This window comes from Dama dama, chromosome 11 (genome assembly GCF_033118175.1).
Source record: "Dama dama isolate Ldn47 chromosome 11, ASM3311817v1, whole genome shotgun sequence".
In the NCBI taxonomy this organism is placed as follows: Eukaryota; Metazoa; Chordata; class Mammalia; order Artiodactyla; family Cervidae; genus Dama; species Dama dama.
Window position 1 is genome coordinate 4,847,122 of NC_083691.1, and position 19,980 is coordinate 4,867,101.

At 45.2% G+C, this 19,980-nt stretch overlaps 1 protein-coding gene across 2 annotated transcripts in view; it reads left to right on the forward strand.

Moving 5' to 3' along the window:
• Positions 1-19,980, forward strand: part of MED27 (mediator complex subunit 27) — a 218,776-nt gene that overhangs the window by 68,892 nt on the left and 129,904 nt on the right. For both annotated transcript variants that reach the window (XM_061154346.1, XM_061154347.1), the window contains exon 3: positions 1,262-1,392. In XM_061154346.1, the coding sequence (XP_061010329.1) occupies positions 1,262-1,392 (131 nt within the window). The remainder of the gene's footprint in view (positions 1-1,261; positions 1,393-19,980) is intronic.

Here is a 19,980-nt window from a genome sequence, read left to right on the forward strand (position 1 = left end):
CTGTCACTTGTCAAATTGGAGATAAGCTTCATTTTTTAACGAGTAAGAGTGATGAGCTGTATTGTAAATCAAAAGATCCTGATGGATCGGAGTTGAGGGCAGGGGGAGATTGCCTGCGTGGGGCGAAGGGGAACTTTCTGCAGTGATGGAGGTTGTCTGTGTCTTGATGGGGGTGGCAGTGTCACAGGTGTATGTTATCAAGACATCACCACACTGGACACCTAAAATGTATGCATTTTATTTTATATGAATTGTAACTCAGTAAAGGTTGTTTTTTTTTAAAGTCCTGTTTGGTTTAGAACTAGGCAGTATTATTTCTCTTTTCCAGTAGAGAAAGTCTAGAGAAGTAAAATGATCTGTCCTGAGTAACCTCGATGCTCAGCAGTTTGTCCAGAACAAAGCAAATGATGCTGGCTCTGAGCCCGCTTAGAGTCCGCCGCTTCCTCACTTGTGTTGTTCCAATTGCATGTGCATGGAGTGTAATTAACTTCTGCAGCCAGTTCTCTTTAGTGAGCCTGTATCCGTTTGTGTGCATTGTCATGAGATATGTTCCTGTGCTTGTTTTGTGATCCATACTTGTGTCTTAACCCCTGGGGACAGCAGCCCAGCTGTGTGCTTGAATCTGTTTATGATCAGCTTGTTGTGCTCCTGTTGCCACAGTGGAGTGTGAGTTACATGTTTTTTTATTGCAAGCAAGACATGACAGTCGCAAGGGTTCCTAGAACTAACTTGTCTTTAAGGAAACCCACCGGATCCTCTTTTTAAAAAATGACAGAAGCTTTAAAATCATTTACATAAAGCAGATGTGAACAGAAGTGAAAAAAGAAGTAAAAAATTACCACAGTTCTACTCAGAAATACACTGTTAACCTTTTAGAGAGCATGTTTTAACCTTCTAGAGAATGTTTTTAAGTGCCTCTTTGTTTACAATACCTTTTTCTTTTTAATTTAATAAAATGATGTTGTAAAGTTCTTTATGTATTTACCCAATTTCCCTCTTATTATTGGGCATTTAGATTGGTTCCAGTTCTTTATCATTTTGTAATGCCATGATGAGCAACCTTATTCATATTTGTTTTCCTGTTTGTCTGATTATCGCCTATGAATACATTTCTTGAAGCAAGATGTTAGCGGGTATATTTGAAATTATTAAAAATGTTCTGAGCTGGTGAGATGTATCAAGTATTGATAGTTTAATAGCCCTTGTCCTGCTTTTACCAAATGTTATTTTTCTTCCCCTTTTGTTTGGTTTTCCTCTGCAGTTGCAGTACCATGCAGGTCTGGCATCTGGCCTTTTGAATCAACAGTCGTTGAAACGTTCCGCTAACCAAATGGGAGTGTCTGCTAAACGTAGACCAAAGGCTCAACCCACGACTCTCGTCTTACCGCCTCAGTGAGTGATGGGTTGGAAAAAGTTCTTTCCTCCTGGGTGAACTCTACTTTGTGCTTGCTTTTGGCTAATGGAAACTCATTTTGGCAAGATTGTTTCTTTCTTTTAAAAAGGTTTCTGTTAAGATTGGAGACCAAACATGTAGGTCACCTATTCTGCATAGGTCTTCAAAGAAGCAGTTATAATGCAATTCCTAGTTTACCTGTTCTGTGTGTGTCTCTAGGACTTTAAGATACCTCATGGCTTATTCTTTGTTTCCTTTCACACTCCCAGAATTGGCAGAGTATGAGTGCAGTTCTCCATATTTCACAAATGAGACCACGGAGGAGCACGTTTTGATAAACTGCAGGCCGTCTAAAAAATCTGGTAGCACTGGGATTAGAATCAGTGCTGGCCTCCCTTAGTAATACATGTGCTCTTCCTTTTCCCAGTAGGAGAGAGAGCAGACACTGTAAAGTATACGATCAGATGGATGGTTTTTTTCACGTGTCTACCTTGGGGTAGCTCCACCTGGATCACGCCACTGGCCACCACTTCCAGAACTCCATGAGGGTTCTTCTCACGTTCCCACCCTGTACACAGGCCGCCACCTCCCTAAGTTGACCACTGTCCTGACTTCTTTGAACAATTAATTTGATCTGTTCTTGAACTTCATATGGGTGTAATCACACAGTATGTAATCTTTTATATGAGCTGTCTTCACTCAACATAATATCTGTTAGATTGCTTGTTCTTTTTTGTTGCTGTGTAGTTTTCCTTTGAATATGCCCTAGTTGTTCCACCCATTGGGTTGGCCTTTACTTAAAACCTCAGGAGTTGAGGGCCATGGCTCACTCAGGGATTAGAATCAGAAATTGAATACACCAGTCTTTGCTGGCGGTTTTTCCATTCCACACACAGACTCCCCTGGAAGGGGTGCTGCCTCCCAAAGGCTTGACCTGATTTTTAAACACATTTGCCCAGCTCAGCCTGTTCTCCTGTTGTACCTTCTTTCCTTTATATCCTCAGTTACAAACTACGTTTTAAAGTTTCCAGTCTGAAGGGGGTTGGCAGGGGACATTCAGTTGTTTGCCTTTACACAGGATCTCATTTATATTATGTTTGGTTAGCAAATATTTATTATACCTCCTGTCTGCCATGCACTGTCCTCAGCTTTGGGGATACAGTCACAAGCAAGACAGACATGGTCCCATCTTCCCAAAGCTTTTGATTTTCTGGGGAGAAAAGGCAAAAAGCAAGTACCCCTAAACAAATAAATAAACTAATACAGTAATTTCTGGTTATGATAAGTACTTATGAAGGGAACACCTAGGATGGTAAGGAGGGGAGGCTGCTTAAAACAAGTGGTCAGAGAAGGCCTCCCCAAGGAGATGGTGCTGGGGGGGACTTGAGAACAGGGAGGAGAAAGACCAATGAGGAGCTGGGAAAACTACAGGGGATGATTCTGGGGGGTCTCTTCTCTCGCCAGTGGATGCTTGTGACCCACCATTTGTATGATTTTTGGATTTTCTTCACCAGTAGCATTTGCTTCCAGGGTGGGATGAACATAACCAGCCGGCCTCCAGCAAGTTCCTTTTTGTCTGCCACACACACAGGCGCCATCCTTTCCAGAGACGGCAGGGCCAGCTTCTTCGAGTGATGCAGGATAGAGGGAGTTTTCACCATTTGGCAAAAAGCTTCTTCTGTCTGATGCTTAGCACATGTTGACTTGGCGATTCTGCACATCTCAACTTTTGGCTCTCAGAAGTCTAATGGGCCCTATAACTTGTCATCCTCCCTGCATGGCTTGTCTACTGAGGCAGGATGCGTGGTGAGAAGTGAAAGACTTTCTAATGGTCCCACAAGACTGGAGCCAGAAGTGTTTGTTGCTAACTCTCTCCCAACAAAAGTCAGTTCTTAGTCCATCTGTTCACCATTTGTTAATTTGCATTGGCTTGAAACCTGTTTACAGGTGACATGCTATTATGAGGACACTTAGAAACTATTTTAAGCAGCAAGGCAATCAACAGACTCTCTTCTCATGCCAAGAAAAAAAAATGGGTGTTCACAACTGTCATTATAAATTTATAATAAATCACTCAAAATACTTAGTTTCAAAGAGAAAAGTGGTTACCGTGCCCTAAGAATACAGTGTTGAAATGATTTCCTATACTTAGTAGCCTCTTTTCCTGTGAAAATTGACTGCAGCCTTTTCACATCCTTGAGCTTTGTGGATTCACATTGTCCTGACATCCCTTCTTAGAGCAGCTGTCCAGTAGGCAGAATCTATAACTAAAGGGCATTCTGTTCACTTTCACTGAGCACCTACTGTGTGCCACTAACTGTGTTAGTTGTCAGGAGTAGAGACACCAGTTATGTGGCATAGCTGCTGACCTAATTGGATCATGCATTGTAAAAAAAAAATAGTAATATATCTAGTAACAATCTAAAAAGAAAGAAAAGAAACTAGTTTCTAAAAGAAACTAGTAATAATCTAAAAATATTGTAGATTTTGAAGAAAATCAAAGATTATTAAAAAAGAAAAAATACTAATGCTTTTACCCTGATAAAGTTATTGTTAAAGTTTTGATGGCCGTTCTAGATTTTTTTCCCTATGCATGTGTAATATATAATTTTTAAAAACAAAAACCAGCCTTTAAGAAGAACTGTCTCGTGTTACTATTCTGTATCACATCCCAACATTTATTGTAGTTGTTAGGTTTTAAGGTAGTATAATTTGACCCATGGAGTATTTAAAATTGCCTGTTAATCAGCCGTGTTGTGGTTTTATGTATAGGACATTTCCTCATTACAGAATTCTTACTATAAGCATGGTATGACCATAAACTTTGTGTTTAAGGAAGTCCCTTGAACTCCCTTATAAGATAGCATCTAAATGCTCCAAGGTTGCTGATTTTTATCCATTGCTACAAAACAAATTGCCCCCAGACTTAGTGGGTTTAACGACAATAAACAAAATCGCCCATATTTTCTGTGGGTCAGGAGCCTGGACGTAACCTGGTTCAGAGCCTCTCATAACATTGCCATCAGGTAGCAGCCAGGACCACAGTCATCTAAAAGTTGGACCAGGGTCCAAAGGCCACTTCCAGGGTGGCTCAGTCACGTGGTAGGCAGCTTGGTGTTGGCTGTTGGTGGGAGACTTCAGTCCCTCCACGCACAGGCCTCTCCACAGGCTGCCTGGGTGTCCTCTGGACGTGCGGGTGACTCTCCCAGAGCAGGCACGCTCAGAGAAGGCGAGCCGGGCAGAGCCTGTCCTTTTTATGGCTTCACCTCAAGATACGCAGCATCAGTTCCACCTGTTCTGTGGATTAGAAATGAGCCGCCAAGTCTGACTGACATTCATGGGGAGGGGGTGAGGCGCTCTCTTCTAAAGGATGGGGTGTCCACATTTGCAGACATATTTTAAAACCACCACGATTGCCAAAGAGGAGGGACACTGCCCAGAGAGTAGGGTGGTGGGGCCTGTGAGCCCCATTCTCTTGTTTATTCAGCAGATATTTACTTGGGGCCTGCAGGTGCTTGGTTCTGTGCTCTGAGCTGGGGGTTTGGAGATAAATAAGATAGGATTTTGGCTTTGGGGATGCGCTCAGTAGAAACAGAGGAACAAACGAGCAGCAAGGGATGACCATACTGCAGCATCATAGTCGAGTGTGCCGGGTCCTAAGGACCGGATCCTCACGTGCCCGAGAAGGCCATGGCAGTGCTAAGAAAGGCCACGCGGGGACCAGACTTCACTGAATCTCTCCGCTGCCGGGCGGGAGCGAGGGAGGCTTCCTTGTGGAGAGCTAGGAGCTTTCTTGTGTAGGCCTACGGAACTCTGAGGAAAGGGTTTATTTCTAAAGAGTGGAGGAGGCGGTTAAGGGCCAGGGGCCAGCCGCCTCACTCGCCCTCCTCTAGAATTCTGTGTGTCTGTTAGTGCGGAGGCACTTGGGTTTCTGCATTGGGTTGAGTTAGCAGTTGGGTGGCGTGGAAGCTGCTGCCCCAAAGCCTCGTCCTGAGTGCGCTAAGACTATAGTTGTGGCAAGAATGCAGGAGATTTGTACCATCATTGATGTGTGTTTTTAAAATGCAGTTGGCTTCAAAAGCAATAGTCTTTGAAGACTCAGATTCCACGCCTCACCCCCCAACCCACGTTCCCAGAGGATTAGTGATTTGTGGGATTAACGATTCATATCTTTCCCCCCCTCCAAAGACGCTTGTAAGGAGACAAGATGCTGTTCATGATGAAAGATCTGTGATCCTGTATTAGCGTTCAGAAGGCCCTGGTGAAGCAACCTCACTCCCTGATTGCCGAGTGTTCTTCTTAAGTCTTTGCAAAAGGACAGACACTGTCATTTTCAAAAAGGAGGCTGTGTCTCCCGTTGCCGGGTAAACATTGTTCGCCTTTGACCTTGTAGGACTGGGCTCAATCTGGGAAGTGGCTGCTGCACTTGGCTGATCCGTCACTTGCATCCTGAGATCCCCATGTGTCAGCTGGTGCCATGATTCCTTGTGCCGTCATGGATGGCAGCTTCAGCTCTCCCAGACCTCGCTCTGTGTACTCCTGTGGCAGCGTGGGGTGTTGGTTTGGTCAGTGTGGCCAAGTCTCACACAATCACTGTGACTCCCCGGTTTCATCAGAGGGGAAAGACCCTTGTGTGTTCTTATTTTGCACATGTAGATCTCATTCGGGTTTTTTTTTAATACTTGTTTTCATTTATCTGGCTGCACTGGCGTGTGGTATTTAGTTTCCCAACCAGGGATTGAACCCGGGCCACTGCATCGGGAGCTCGGAATCTTAGCCACTGGACCACCAGGGAAGTTCCAGGTTTCACCTAGGTTTAAGGAGAAAAAAAAGTCAGTTGTTTTACAGAAAGGTTATTTTTAAAAGTATTAGCTGCCTCCCCCCCACCGCTGGAGGTTTGACACCAGGCGGTTCCTGTGTATCACCTTGTGGTTTGTGAAGAGGCCCTGCCTGTGAGACTTAAGGGCACCTCACAGGCTGCCTCCTCTCAGCACTGGGGATGCGTTGGCCCTGCTCGCAGCCCGGAGCAGCCCTTCTGCTCATTCACTGGGTCCAGTGCCCCCTCACCCACTCCCAAGCGTTTCTCCAGGGGCCTCCTGTTTCTCTCCCACCCCGTCCGTGTTCCCTTTCTCCTGCTTTGTTCTTGGTAGAATGGAAATGGGCAAACCCCAGAACCGTCTCCGGGGAGAACACCTCCTCCTTTCATCCCCCCACCCCCTCCTCTCTACAGCACAACTCCTTGAAAGAGCTGACTGTACTTGTCCCGAGTTTCTCAACCACCCCAGGCAACAAGCACTCTGACTCCGATCCCCTTCTCTAGTTTTGCCTCTTGTAGCACCCCACGTGGGCGGAGTCATGCAGAACACATCGCTTTCTCCCTGGTTTCTTTTGCCTGACAGTGCTGTCTTGGAGATTCATCTGTGTTGTGTGTGTCCGTGCTCTGCTCCATTTTATTGCTGAATAGGATTCCTGGATGTTCTCTGGAACCCACCGGTGGGTCTTCCTCGCCGTTTGGTGTCTGCTTCAGTATTGTCTCATACCTCTGAGAGTGTGGGGCATCTCCACTTCCTGCTCCTGCTCTTGGATGACCTACCTCAGGTTTGAGTAACAACGACACACAGAAACCACGTGCCGGGACAAGTGTTGCTGGGGAGAAACGCCACCGATGGAGGCAGTCACTGGCATGATGACACTGCTTGGCCACCTCGGGGTTCCAGTGTCTGAACAGCAGATTGTCTTGGTATGGCCACTGATTGGGCTCTGGAAGTTGAACTGAAAGAGGCTTATCTCCTGCCACCGCCTTGCACACTAGGACCAAGACCGAGAAGGCCTTGGACTTGAAATCCCACCCGGTGCTGGTATGGGTGACCGGTTTCTCTCTAAGACGCGTGATGAGCACTGCCTCTGCTCTCCGAAGGGAGAGGCTCCTACTGTCTCTTGCTTAATGCGAAACTGCCAGGAGACCTGGAGAGCAGAGGGGAGACACGTATCCATGCTGGGCGACAGTGATGAACGAGGGGCCCGCTCTTCGTAGTCATTGATGTTGAAACCGAGAAAGGCAAATATTTGCCAGGATGAGTGTACGAAACCCAGGTCTCTTCCTGTAGCTTCCTGGCCATTACATTATTCTCTCTCCTGTTGCTGATTTTTCCAGACCTTTTCTGTGAGTTTTTTTCTCAGCCGCACGGAGATGAAACTTCAGGTTTCTGTGTTTGCTTTGCTATTACAGAAGCCCTGATTTAGCCATCATTTGATAGTGACTGTGACCCTGCTTCCTTGCAGGTACCTAACCCTTCTCTTGATTACTTGGGCTTTGTTTTGCCTCCCAAGGATCTTGATATTTTGTTGAGGGCAACATTTGGTTGCATGTTGATAGGTTTATATTAACTGCTTCAACTCAGATCGTGAGAGGAGCCCCGAACAGGAATGTTTGGCATCTCTTTTCATGGGAGTTTAGTTTGTCTCTGAGAAAAGGAGGCTCAGATGATAAAGAATCCACCTGCAATGCAGGAGACACAGGTTCAATCCCTGGGTTGGGAAGATCCCCTGGAGGAAGACATGGCAACCCACTCCAGTATTCTTGCCTGGAGAATCCCACAGACAGAGGAGCCTCGCAGGCTACAGTTTATGGGGTTGCAAGGAGTTGGACACGACAGTGACTAAGGATTTTTCACTTTTCACTTTCAAAGCGTCAGTTAATATACCATGAATGAGAAGCAAACAGATGCATTGCCGTGAGTTTTAGAAATACACAGCATCGCCTCCTGTAATCCTCTCTTCCAGATTGCTTATTTGCTAGGCCAACACTCTCTGGGCCTCGGCCCTTGAGCAGAGCCAGTGTGTTGTTGGCTGTTCCGAGTGTCCCTGAAAGGAAACAGAGAACTTTGCAGCTTTTAAGTTTCCTTGAGGTTGGCAAAAAGTCATCAAAACTTAAGTAGAGATTCACGAAATTCCCCTTTCCCCTACTGGCAAGTATTAAGTAACAATATTCATTAGATGCCACTGAGAGGCTGTGTAATAAAGAAGTAATCCTAGGCCTTGGTGGCTCTCACTCTCCAGAAGAGTTGAAATTGAGAATATAATTAAAGATTAAAACATTGTTTGCATTCTAGAACATGGAGAAATCTTCCTCTCCATTGCGGGACCATATTAATAAGGAAGAGATCAGTTTCCAATAACCAAGACCACAGAAGCTCATTTATTAACATCAGTCATGTTGAAGCTGTCTGACTCGTTACTTCTTTGTCTTTTTCCTACAAGACTGGAGCTGTGTCCAGGAATAGTGAGGGATACCAGTCTTATCTCAAAAAAAATTTATCAAAATCTACGCAGCATCCTGAGTGTGGATGGGAGTGTTCACAGGGAAAGGGGACGGCAGAGGATGAGATGGTTAGATCACTGACTCAGTGGAGGTGAATCTGAGCAAACTCTGGGTGATAGTAGAGGACACAGGAGCCTGGCGTGCTGCAGTCCACGGGGTCGGAAAGAGTCAGACATGACTTAGAGGCTGAACGACAGTTCAGTTCAGTCGCACAGTCACGTCTGACTCTCTGCGATCCCATGGACTGCAGCATGCCAGGCCTCCCTGTCCATCACCAACTCCTGGAGTTTACTCAGACTCATGTCCGTTGAGTCGGTGATGTCATCCAACCATCTCATCCTCTGTCGTCCCCTTCTCCTCCCACCTTCAATCTTTGCCAGCATCAGGGCGTTTTCAAATGAGTCAGTTTTTTGCTCATTGGCCAAAGTATTGGAGTTGCAGCTTCAACATCAGTTCAGTCCAGTTGCTCAGTCATATCCGACTTTTTGTGACTCCATGAATCACAGCACGCCAGGCCTCCCTGTCCATCACCAGCTCCCGGAGTCCACCCAAACTCATGTCCATTGTGTCAGTGATGCCATCCAACCGTCTCATCCTCTGTCGTGCCCTTCTCCTCCTGCCCTCAATCTTTCCCAGCATCAGGGTCTTTTCAAATGAGTCAGCTCTTCACATCAGGCGGCCAAAGTATTGGAGTTTCAGCTTCAACAGCAGTCCCTCCAGTGAACACCCAGGACTAATCTCCTTTAGGATGGACTGGTTGGATCTCCTTGCAGTCCAAGGGACTCTCAAGAGTCTTCTCCAACACCACAGTTCAAAGCATCAATTCTTCGGCCCTCAGCTTTCTTTATAGTCCAACTGTTACATCCATACATGACCACTGGAATAACCATAGCCTTGACTGGACGGACCTTTGTTGGCAAAGTAATGTCTCTGCTTTTTAATATTCTGTCTAGATTGGTCATAACTTTCCTTCCAAGGAGCAAGTGTCTTTTAATTTCATGGCTGCATTCACCATCTGCAGTGATTCTGGAGCCCAGAAAAATAAAGTCAGCCCCTGTTTCCACTGTTTTCCCATCTATTTGCCATGAAATGATGGGACTGGATGCCATGATCTTGGTTTTCTGAATGTTGAGCTTTAAGCCAACTTTTTCACTCTCTTCTTTCACTTTCATCAAGAGGCTCTTTAATTCTTCTTTATTTTCTGCCATAAGGGTGGTATCATCTGCATATCCGAGGTTATTGGTATTTCTCCCAGCAATCTTGATTCCAGCTTGTGCTTCCTCTAGCCCAGCATTTCTCATGAGGTACTCTGCACATAAGTTAAATAAGCAGGGTGACAGTATACAGCCTTGATGTACTCCTTTTCGTATTTGGAACCAGTCTGTTGTTCCATGTCCAGTTCTAATTGTTGCTTCCTGACTTGCATATAGGTTTCTCAAGAGGCAGGTCAGGTGGTCTGGTATTCCCATCTCTTTCAGAGTTTTCCGCAGTTTGTTGTGAGACTGAACAACAGCAACCTCTATATTGCTTTTCAATTCTGTAATTCACTGTATTCCTCTGTTTGTCAAAAAATAATTTTCACGCTGTCAGGTTCAGCCAGTTTTTTAATGCAAAGAATAAAAGGTTGATAGGAACTAGTGTACCTACTTGCGTTGAGGTTGTATCATTGAGGCTGGGAAAGAGGCGAGAACACCATAAAATGTTGTCAGACCATCTGACACATTGTACTTGGCAGTCAGATACCTTGTACTCTGAGTTCCTTGCAGCCCACTGCACCCCTAACCTCAGAGTGGACTCACAGAAGAGGCCGGGGCCTTGCCCAATTGGATTGTAAAAGTTTAACTGCACAAGCACCATTTCATTTTCTCTCTCTGCTTTTTTGTTGCTGTTCATGTTTGTTTGTTTTCCATTTGCCTCAATATCGAATCAGAAGGCATTCAAGGCCAAGGGTGCAGGATAGTCTTCTCATGCATCCAGGCGCAGCTGTTGCCTGTTCTTGCTCTTCAGGGTTTTTGAGGACCCAGAGAAGATGCTGTCAGTAATAGTTCTTGAAATATCCTTTTTTATGTTTATTGCTAGTGTTATTGGCAGGTGGAGCAGGAAAGTGTCTTTCTCTGTCTGTGGCATTGACTGGGGAGGGGAAAATGTGGTTCAGTGACGGCAGAAAGAAAGTGTCCGCTCCGGGCTCTGTACGGCTTGCTTGGTAGCCACATGCCTCTGGCTTTGCCACTCTCTGCCTTGTGTTTTGTTGAGACTGGAAACTCCTTGGGGACCAGGGCTCCCTGCATCCCCATCCTGCCTGGTCTTGGCTCGCCTCCTGATGCCTGAGTGAACCAGCCCTGAAGGCTAGTTCCCCTCTCGGCCTCCCTCCCCGCTCCCTGCCCAGATGCTAAGGCAAGAATGTCTTTTTACAAGATGTGCTGGTCGTCATTGTTTGTACTGCTCACGGCTCTCAGTAAATTGGAAGCATTGAGCGCTGGGTATTTAAATGGCTGGGAACCAGGACTTTTCCACTGGTTACAAGTCTGCCTGCCAATGCAGGGGACACGGGTTTGATCCCTGGTCTGGGAAGATTGTATGTGCCTCAGGGCATCTTAGCCTGTGCGCCACCGTGACTGGAGCCCACGTTCCAGAGCCCGCACATGGCAGCTAGCGAGCAGTCACCGCGCCTGGAGTAAGCCTGAGCACCGCAACGAAGACCCAGCGCAGCCGAAAGTTAAAGAAATCAGTGGCTGAGCACCAGGTGCAGGGTGCCTGTAGGTGAGCATTTGAAGGTGACTCCGCTGAGTTGGGGGGACAGGATTGGATCTGCAGGCTCCGGCAGCAGGCAGGGCCCGAAAGGCAGGTGAAGGCCTTATAGCGGCAACCGCTGGGGGCAGCAGGTCCCGGGGGCTCATGAGCAGGGCCTGGGGTGTGCAAAGTGGTGTTTTAGGACGATTAATCAAGTGGAAGAATGCAGCTAAATAAGGTAGTCCTTTGTAGCTGTTAAAAAGATAATTGGTTCATGTTACTTATCTTTTATCTCTCTGTTTGGGCAGGAGAAAAATCTCCAGGAGAAATAAACGAGGAATCCCTCATAAATATTAATGTAAAAATCTGTCTATGGAGAATAAATATAGGGACATTTTGCTTTAAATGCTCTATGTCGTTGTGCTTCATTAGCATATGTGTTGTAAAAGATCCTCCTCTCCCCTTGAGAAAACCGTATTTAGTTCAGCTAATAGCTGCCTGCTGAAAGCCGCAGGTTGTCGAGATCCTGTACTTCATATGGCCAGGAGAGCTGCTGTGCCCCCGTGTCAGCCGGCCGGTTTCCTGGGCTCACTGCCCTCAGGAGTGCTGGCCCCCAGCAGCAAGTCCTGGATCCAGTCTCTTTTCTGGACCCTTTTTCGGGACCTCTGCTTCATGCCTGGTTTCCTAGTGTGTCCCTGCGCACATGTGAGTGCACAGACACACGTACTTGTGTTTTGTACTCTTCGGTTTGCAGGCATTCATCAAGCCCTCTGTGTAGGCTAGGCGTGTGCTTAATCAAGCTGGAGCTGTAAGGTGTTCAAGGACTCCTGTCTGTATAAAAAGATAGAAAAGAGAATGAGTTGCTTGTGAAGCTGGTTAGGTTGGAGGTACCCACAAGCCTTGGGAGAAGCAATATAATAGACTTGTTTACACTCCATGCCTTCCACTTCTCAAAAGTGTTGGGGAGGGGACTTCCCTGGTGGTCCAGCCAAAAAAAATGTCCTCTTCTTTAGAGGGGACTGGAATGCAAAAGTAGGAAGTCAGGAGCTACCTGGAGTAACAGGCAAATCTGGCCTCGGCGTACAAAATGAAGCAGGTCAAAGGCTAACAGGGTTTTGCCAAGAGAACGTGCTGGTCATAGCAAACACCCTCTTCCAACAACACAAGAGAAGACTCTACACATGGACACCACCAGATGGTCAGTACCAAAATCAGATTGATTGTATTCTTTGCAGCCAAACGCGGAGAAGCCCTATACAGTCAGCAAAAACAAGACCGGGAGCTGACTGTGCGTCAGATCATGAACTCCTTATTGCCAAATTCAGACTTAAATTGAAGAAAGTAGGGAAAACCGCTAGACCATTCAGTTATGATCTAAATCAAATCCCTTATGATTAGAAAGTGGAAGTGACAAATAAATTCAAGGATAGAGTGTCCGAAGAACTATGGATGGAGGGTCATGACACTGTACGGGAGACAGGAATCAAGACTATCCCCATGAAAAAGAAATGCAAAAAGGCAAAATGGCTGTCTGACGAGGCCTTACAAATAGCTGAGAAGACAAAAGACACGAAAGGCAAAGGAGAAAAGGAAAGAGACAGCCATTTGAGTGCAGAGTTCCAAAGAATAACAAGGAGAGATAAGAAAGCCTTGCTCAGTGATCAATGCAAAGAAATAGAGGAAAACAATAGAATGGGAAAGACAAGAGATCTCTTCAAGAAAGTTGGAGATACCAAGGGAACATTTCATGCCAAGATGGGTACAATAAAGGACAGGAACAGTGTGGACCTAACAGAAGCAGAAGATATTAAGAAGAGGTTGCAAGAATGCACAGAAGAATTATACAAAAAAGATCTTCATGATCCAGATAACCACGAAGGTGTGATCACTCACCTAGAGCCAGACATCCTAGAGTGCAAAGTCAAGTGGGCCTTAGGGAGCATCCCTACGAACAAGGCTAATGGAGGTGATGGAATTCCAGTTGAGCTATTTCAAATCCTAGAAGATGATGCTGTGAAAGTGCTGCACTCATATGCCAGCAAATTTGGAAAACTCAGCAGTGGCCACAGGATTGGAAAAGGTCAGTGTTCATTCCGATCCCAAAGAAAGGCAATGCCAAAGAATGCTCAAACTACCGCACAATTGCACTCATCTCACATGCTAGCAAAGTAATGCTCAAAATTCTCCAAGCCAGGGTTCAGCAATACCTGAACCGTGAACTTCCAGATGTTCAGCTGGACTTAGAAAAGGCAGAGGAACCAGGGATCAAATTGCCAACATCCGCTGAGTCATTGAAAACGTGAGAGAATTCCAGAAAAACATCTAATTTTGCTTTATTGACTATGCCAAAGCCTTTGACTGGATCACAGCAAACTGTGGAAAATCCTTAAAGAGGTGGGTATACCACACCACCTGACCTGCCTCCTGATAAATCTGTACGCAGGTCAAGAAGCAACAGTTAGAACCAGACGTGGAACAGCGGACTGGTTCCAAATCGGGAAAGGAGTACGTCAAGGCTGTATATTGTCACCCTGCTTATTTAACTTCTATGCAGAGGACATCATGATAATTGCTGGACTGGATGAAGCACAAGCTAGAATCAAGATTGCTGGGAGAAATATCAATAACCTCAGATATGCAGATGACACCACCCTTATGGTAGAAAGTGAAGAAGAACTAAAGAACCTCTTGATGAAAGTAAAGAGCAGAGTGAAAAAGCTGGCTTAAAACTCAACATTCTAAAAACTAAGATCCTGGCATCCGGTCGCAGCACTTCATGGCAAATAGATGGAGAAACAAGGGAAATGGTGGCAGGCTTTTACTTTTTTGGGCTCCAAAATCACTGCAGATGGTGTTTGTAGCCATGAAATTAAAAGACGCTTGCTCCTTCAAAGAAAAACTGTGACCATCCTAGACAGCATATTCAAAAGCACAGACGTTACTTTGTCAACAAAGGTCCGTCTACTCAAGGCTATGGTTTTTCCAGTAGTCATGTATGAATGTGAGAGTTGGACAATAAAGAAAGCTGAGCGCCGAAGAATTGATGCTTTTGAACTGTAGTGTTGGAGAAGACTCTTGAGAGTCCCTTGGACCGCAAGGAGATCCAGCCGGTCCATCCTAAAGGAAATCAGTCCTAAATATTCATTGAAGGACTGATGTTGAAGCTGAAACTCCAATACTCTGGCCACCTGATGTGAAGAGCTGACTCATTTGAAAAGACCCTGATACTGGGAGGAGGAAGGCAGGAGGAGAAGGGGATGACAGAGGATGAGATGGATAGCATCACCGACTCAATGGACATGAGTTTGAGCAACTTCCGGGAGTTGGTGATGGACAGGGAGGCCTGGCGTGCTGCATTCCCTGGGTTCACAGAGTTGGACATGCCTGAGCAACTGAACTGAATTGTAGACACTAGGTCATGATACCTTAATACTGTCAATGAGCTCATTATAATATACTGTTTTTGTCTACTTCTGTGTATATTTTAATTTTTTTCAGGGTTTTTTTTTTTTCTTATTTAAATATGAAGCTTGGGAGCTTGGATTATTGTTGAAGAAGTGGAGTTTCAGTGTGGGGATGGTAGGAGAAGTCTTGGGAGTGGGTGGCACCTGCCAGGGGTGGTGGAGGGGGCGCCGAGGCAAGGGCACACAGGTAGGGTGCTGGCACGGCACCACAGCTGGCCGCCCAGCCCTGCCCCGTCCCACCCCGTCCCACCCGCCAGGGCACTTCAGCCCTTTGCTGTCAGGTTCTGGCCCAGCCTCACTCTCAGCTGATCTGTCCTATATTTATCTCGGGCCCTTTGTGACACAGGCTAAAATTTAAGACTCCATGTCTTCCATAGATACTGAATCAAAGAGAAATTGCATAAAGTGGAAAACTATAATAAAGAACCTGGCCATTAAGCACCAAGTCGAATGTGGCAGCCTGCGAGATCAGTTTAAAATTATATTTCATTGCATCCTCTAATTGCATTTCTCCTTTACAAGGTGATTTTATCCAGGAAGACAGCTGTCTAGTGTGGTTATTACATCACTCCGGCCGGTCCTAGGCAAAGGAAGAAAAGAAATGGTGGTTGTATAGTACACTCATCAAATAGAAGTTGGGTCTTTTTTTTTAATCCCTTTTCGCATAACAAAGAGAGCTTCAGGATTGTTAATATTTCACAGGATGCCTTTCCCAATCCACAGTGGTTTTAAGTGAAACTTTTTTTTTTCATCTTTCTGTTCTTTCTTAGAATGGAAAGTAATTTCAGTGGTCTCTTGAAGTGTGTCTCTTTTTCTTTCTTTCTCTGCCATCGAGGCTATTAGTCACCCATAGATTTTGACCCAGATAGTCCCTGTTTATAGTCATAATGGTCTCTGTTCATCTCTGCTGAAAACTGCTCTGTTAGCTCTGACAGGTACAGTGACCTCAGTAACATGGAAACACAAAATGGCTTTGTCTCTTAGTTTGAGTCTTTTAGGGCAGAATGGATTTTGATCTGGGGTACCAGTCACTTTGATAGTCCTCATTCAAGCAGATACCCAGAAGTTTTTTTAAATAATAAAACATGAAAAACAACCCAAAAAACCTTTTTTCAGCCCAGGTTAGACTTATTTCTAGCCTCCTGAGACTCGAGGTATATCATCTCCCTAAGTGTGCTTAGCGTGAAGGAATTGGTCATGGTCTTTGCGTTTGGAAAGTTTTTCAACCCGGATTCAGCTCTGAGCTCAGGACCTGCTAGTCCTTAGGATGAGCTGTCAAGGTCAGGCCTCACTCTGGACATTCTGACAGCGGGGTAGTTGTGAACCGGAGCGGGCTCCCGAGAAGAGGGACCCATGGGCCGGGTGTGGGGCCAGCTCTTCCTTGGAGTGAGGGAGCCTTTGGAGTGGTGATTCCCACCCCAGATGCACATTAGAATTTTACAGGGAGCTTTCTGTGGGGAGAGGCCCAGACACTCACTTTCTTAAACAGCTCCCACAGGGATCCCTGTTTGCACCTGAGAGTCAGGACTCCTGCTCCAGGAGGAATGAAGGGACACTCCAGGGATAGAGCTATCTTGTCAGAACGTCTGCAAGATGAGGGGACTAATTGTGGGGGAGAATTGGGGAGAGCTTGTTTGCTCAAGGCCACCAACAAGAACCTGCTGGAATTTAAAACTCAGAAAAAGGTGGATCCTGACTTGATTGCTCATCAGCTCCCAGATGTATCCGGTGTCTCAATGCCTGATTTCTCTGACCAGCTTTATTGCGTTTTGTGGCTCTTTGGTCCACAGAATAAGGTAATCTGGTGATAGGTTACTTTTTTCCTTTAAATGTATTTTTATAGTAGTGGTTTGGTCCTTCAAATTAAATTGCAATCTACAACTAAGCATGTTGCATTGTCATTCGGTACACTTTTAAAGGTATTGCTATAAATTAGAAGTGTACAATTTAGTCTATTGTTAGTCTGATATATATTACTTTTCATTATAGCTTTTTTTGAACAACTTTATTGGGGTGTGCAAAAAATACAGTAAGTTGCATGTATATAAAGTACGTAATTTTTTACACACCTGTGAAACCATCACTTTATCATAATCAAGATAATGAACATATTCATCACCCCTACATTTCCTCACATCCCTTTGTAATCTTGCTCACCCTTTATCTCCATCCCCTCACAGCCTCTGAGCTGCTTTTAGTTGCTATGGGTTAATTTGCATTTTCCAGAAGTTTATATAAATGGAATCACAGTATATACCCTTTTTTTATTATGACTGTTTACTCAGCATTGTTTTGAGATTCATCTATATTATTGCACGTATCAACAGATCATTTGTTTTTATTGCTGAATTGTATTCCATTGAATGGATAATACCACAATTCACTTAATCCTGTTGCTAAACATTTTCATTGTTTCCAGTTTTTGACTGCTGCAAATAGAACCAGTATAAACATTCATGCTCAAGTCTCTGTATGGACATATGCTTTCATTTCCTCTTGGGCGAACACTTAAAGAGTACAACATCTAGGTCATATGGTAGGTGTATGTTTAACTTTTTAAGAAATTGCCTAACAGTTTTCCAAAGTGACTGTAGCATTTTACATTCCTGCCAGCAGGGCATGAGAGTTCCAATTGCTCCCTGTCCTCACCAACACTTGGCATAATCAGTCTTTTTAATGTTAAACATTCTAATAGGTGTGCAGTGGTATCTCATTGTGGTTTTAACATGCAAATTTCCTTAATGACTAATGGTGTTGAGCATCTTTCTTGTGCTTATTCACCATCTGTGTATCTTCTTTGGTAAAGTACAAAAATCTGAGAAATGGAAGTTCCCTCTGATGGCTTTGAAGAGGCTTTAGTGTAGAGCTTATCACAGATACGTTATGACATGTTGCCTGGTTGGTGCACATCTGTCAAGTGCCTTCTGTGTGCTCACCACGCTCCCAGTCGCTGCGGGGCCTTGAGAGGAAACAGTAGTCAGGGACCCCGGGGATCCAACACTGCAGGTTTTCTTGTACGTTTCATGGTGTTTCTTCACCGTGTCCAATCTTCTTTCCTGTGCTTGTGTCATGGCTGTGGGTCTGGAGTTGATTGATGCTGAAGAATAGGTATTTAATTCAGTTTATGCTGACTTTTCTGGTATGGGTACTGGTCCCCGAACCATTGCGGTCTAGACTCTTGCTGTCCTTTATCTTTAATTGGTGTTTATTTATAGTCTGCTCTGCTTTTTGTTAATTTTAAAAATAAAATCTGACGTCCATAATGCCAGATGCCGGATATCCAGTGACGAATAAACCTTTCTTTAAAGAACTTAGAGTGTCCTGAGGAGACAAGTGCAGAGGCTGTTAGAATGCAAAAGGACATGAAGTCAACTCCAGGGAACCAGGAAAGCTCTCTGGATGATATGGACTCAGAAAAGCTGAAATTCCCTATAAACAGACGTAAATATAATGTTGGTGGCTTGTATTAGAAACAGCTAAGACAGGCCCACTGGGCTTCCCAGGTGGTTCGGTGGATAAAGAATCTGCCTGCATTGTAGGAGATGCAGGTTCGATCCCTGGGTTGGGAAGATCCCCTGGAGAAGGGAGTGGCTACCCACTCTAGTCTTCTTGCCTGGAGAATGCCATGGACAGAGGAGCCTGTCGGGTCCGTGGGGTTGCAAAGAGTCAAAGAGTCGGACACAACTGAAATGACTGGATGCACACACAGCAAGACAGGTCCACTGCCCGTTACCTCCTAAGAGGAAGGGGTAGAGGCAAGACTATAGAGGTAGAAACTGCTGGATCAGACCACCCCATTACACCTCTCACTCTTCTACCCTGCTCCTCTCCCAGAGCCCACTTCCTGAAGTAGTGAAGAGAGACCTTCAGCTCTCCAGGAGACTTGCATGGCGCCTAGAGCAGCTGCCTATGTCACTGTGTCCTAGGGATGCTATCACCTAGGGCCTCGCGATATGGAGATTGGCAGACTGCTGTGATCGTGGGTCTGAGACCCAGGGCTTTTTTCTCTGGCTCTCTTTCTGAGGTGGTTGTTCTCCCTTCCCCCTATCATCTTTGTCCCTAGAAACCTTGTGGGGTTTTTCCCCCCTACTATTTAATAAACCCCGCAATGGACCTTGCCAGGCTTAAGATCAAGCTTGCAGAAGACCCTAGTCTCCAAGTGTTGGTGGACACTCAGTAGGACAGAGCCACCTTTCGAGGTCCGCTGGTGTGCTCTGACCACAGATCATTATGTATTGTTGAGCTGAATGTCCTCATGGCCCCTCCATCTCCCCTACCCTGTATTTGGGGCTCAGGCACAGACATTCACAGGTAGATCTTTCAAAGAAATGTTAATTCTTGACTCTAAGAACTTTGTTCCCCCACCCCACCCCCCGAGTTAGATTTGCTGGGACTTAAATGTCTCCAGAGAAGAAACCGAGGGGTTTTTAGCCATAGATTTAATAACCTGTCCCCTGTCCCATCCTTGCTCCACCCGTTACGGCTCCACTCGTGTTTCCTGGGGTCCGTTCCTTCCATTCATCTGCTCCTACTGTTACGTCTCAGTGCCCCAAAGAGAAGATCCTCAGAAGTCTCTCACAGTCTTAAATAAAATTTCATTTCATTTTTATCATATCGTTAAGCCAATGTAAATCCCAAGCACAGTAGCTCCAGAAAGGCGTTCATTTCCTATCAGACACATAACAAAATAGATTTAAATTTTTGTTGTTGTTGTTGACTTGAGCACCTTGGGAAAAGTAAAATAAAATAACTGAAATTAAGTAAATAAAAGGCACCAAATCCCTTTTCCTTCTCTTGGCCTGAACTCTCATCTTCTATTGTCAGTTAAAGTGGACCCCCCACTCCAAATGTGTCGTGCACAGAACCCAACTTCACAGATCAGGTGTGGGGCCAGGGTGGGTTCTTACAAGTTAACTTCCCCTCTCTTTTAAAAGGTTTTTGTTGTTGTTGTACTTTTTTATTTTTAACAAAGGGTACTTAAATATTTAACGGTCTCCTAAGACCAATTAATTCAATACAGTTCATCCAGCAGACATTTAGACAGCATGTGGCATTGTCCTCCCCATTAAGGA